The following is a 1,745-nucleotide window of genomic DNA, read 5'->3' on the forward strand; positions in this document are numbered from 1 at the left end:
TTTTTTTTTATGATCAGGATTAACGATGAAATCTGCAAGATCCCCGATGTTATTTTACTTTATTCCTGAAGTCCTAATGATGCAGGTTTGTGTCTAATGGTTTGGCAGATGGCTATAGCAGCTGTTGCTCATGTGTTTGTCTTTTCGGCGGAACCTTATCACTACATCCCTGCCAGTGAGTATGGAAAAGTCACCACTGAAAGGACCAAAGGAGAAGTGAAGTTAGAAGGTGACACCCCAGCTGTGCTTGAGAAACAAGAAACAAAGGTTGAAGCTCCCGGAACTAGTGTCACTGAAAGCGTTCAGGACATTGTTCTTAAAGGAGGTCAACATGTAAGTTCTTTCCCTCTTGAATATGCTGCATTGTTATTCGGTTATATGTCTGTCTCACCGCCATCATCGGCAGGTTGTCAAGGATGTTGTGTTGACCATAAACCAAGCAATGGGTCCTGTGGAGAAGGGAGTGACAAAGATTCAAGAAACCTTCCACCGCAAATCAGTTAGCTCAGACAAAGAAGTAGACGAGTCAGAGTTGAGAGTCGAGCAATATGAAGAAAATCTTACATGTGAAACTCACATTCCTTAGAACTGTAGGTTATTTTGACAGTGAAGATTATACACGTGTTGAACCAAATTCATTCCAAGAGAACAAACGAACTAGTAGAACAAAACCTCAACTTTTCATCAAGTATCTCTTAATACACTGTAGAAACAATTTGTTACGGACTATAAAATTTGATACACAAGTTTCTATCGTCCATCGCTGTTGGAACAGCACAAGTCTACACAACAATTGAGGCAGCCGAAAATTGCTAGCCCAGTGCATATCTGGGTTAATACAATTGCGCATTGGTTGTTCATGTGGGAACAACACTGGATGCAACACATACAGCAGCAGTGCCTGAAAATGCTGCCACAACAATTTGAAGCCGCCTTCATGAAGATTTCAGCAGCTTCAGCCAGTCTTGGTTCTTCACATCCTGGAGGAATGTTATCAGCAGTGGCAGTCAAGTTGCCAAAGCCCACACACAGGCTTTGTAGCGGTATCACTCTCTCTCTTAAAGCATCTGCCGTCTTTTGCGGACGACCCTTCTGTGGTACCTGTTGTTTTGTTTTTAGATGATTCATCAGAAGGCAGTTTTATGATGATAATAAAACCGTCACTACATTTCTCTCCCTAGCTTATCCTTTTCTATTCAAAACAATGCACGAGTGTAGTAGCACTCCTAGATCTTATTAAGGATATGTATACCTCTTGTAGCCCGCCTAGTATTTGCTTTCCTGCCGTCTCAAGTACAGTCATGCGTGTATACTCGCAGACCACCCCGGTCCGTAAGCTCATTTTTGCAGTCTGCCAAAAGGAAAAAACAAAGGTACCAACAATGCATCTTGTTAGTGATTTGGGATAGCGAAGTCATTGGGATGAAGTAATGAACCTCCTATTCATAATATCAGATTGAAAAAACTGTTGAAATTTTTCCACAAGCCTTTGCAGGCCTTCAAATTTGTTTACGATATTACGCCTACAGTTTAGCTTGAGAGTTGCTAATAGAACCAGGCAACGAACCTTATCCTCAAGCTGTTTATTCTCTGAAAGCCATGCCTGAGCGGTAAGTTGCTCAATCTGTTCTTTTGCAAGTACCTGTGATGGAAACAGAAAAATGATAATTCTCACGAAAAATGAAAAAACTAGAAACTATAGGGTGCATTTGGAATTAGTTTCAAAATGATTTTGTTTTCAATAA

General features: G+C 40.8%; 2 protein-coding genes across 2 annotated transcripts; one reads left to right on the top strand and one right to left on the bottom strand.

Annotated features, from left to right (window-relative positions):
- Window positions 1-85: 85 nt before the first annotated feature.
- LOC21383852 (protein LAZ1 homolog 2) lies at window positions 86-600 on the top strand (the record flags this gene model as incomplete). Its single annotated transcript, XM_024176912.1, has 2 exons — window positions 86-333; window positions 407-600. Coding segments are annotated over 2 exons (428 nt in total), but the record flags the coding sequence as incomplete, so codon positions are not given.
- On the bottom strand, window positions 550-1,642 carry LOC112095235 (the record flags this gene model as incomplete). Its single annotated transcript, XM_024176913.1, has 3 exons — window positions 550-1,101; window positions 1,253-1,351; window positions 1,568-1,642. Coding segments are annotated over 3 exons (525 nt in total), but the record flags the coding sequence as incomplete, so codon positions are not given.
- Between the last annotated feature and the right edge of the window lie 103 nt (window positions 1,643-1,745).

This window comes from Morus notabilis, unplaced genomic scaffold (assembly GCF_000414095.1).
Source record: "Morus notabilis unplaced genomic scaffold, ASM41409v2 C11436055, whole genome shotgun sequence".
Lineage (NCBI taxonomy): Eukaryota > Viridiplantae > Streptophyta > Magnoliopsida > Rosales > Moraceae > Morus > Morus notabilis.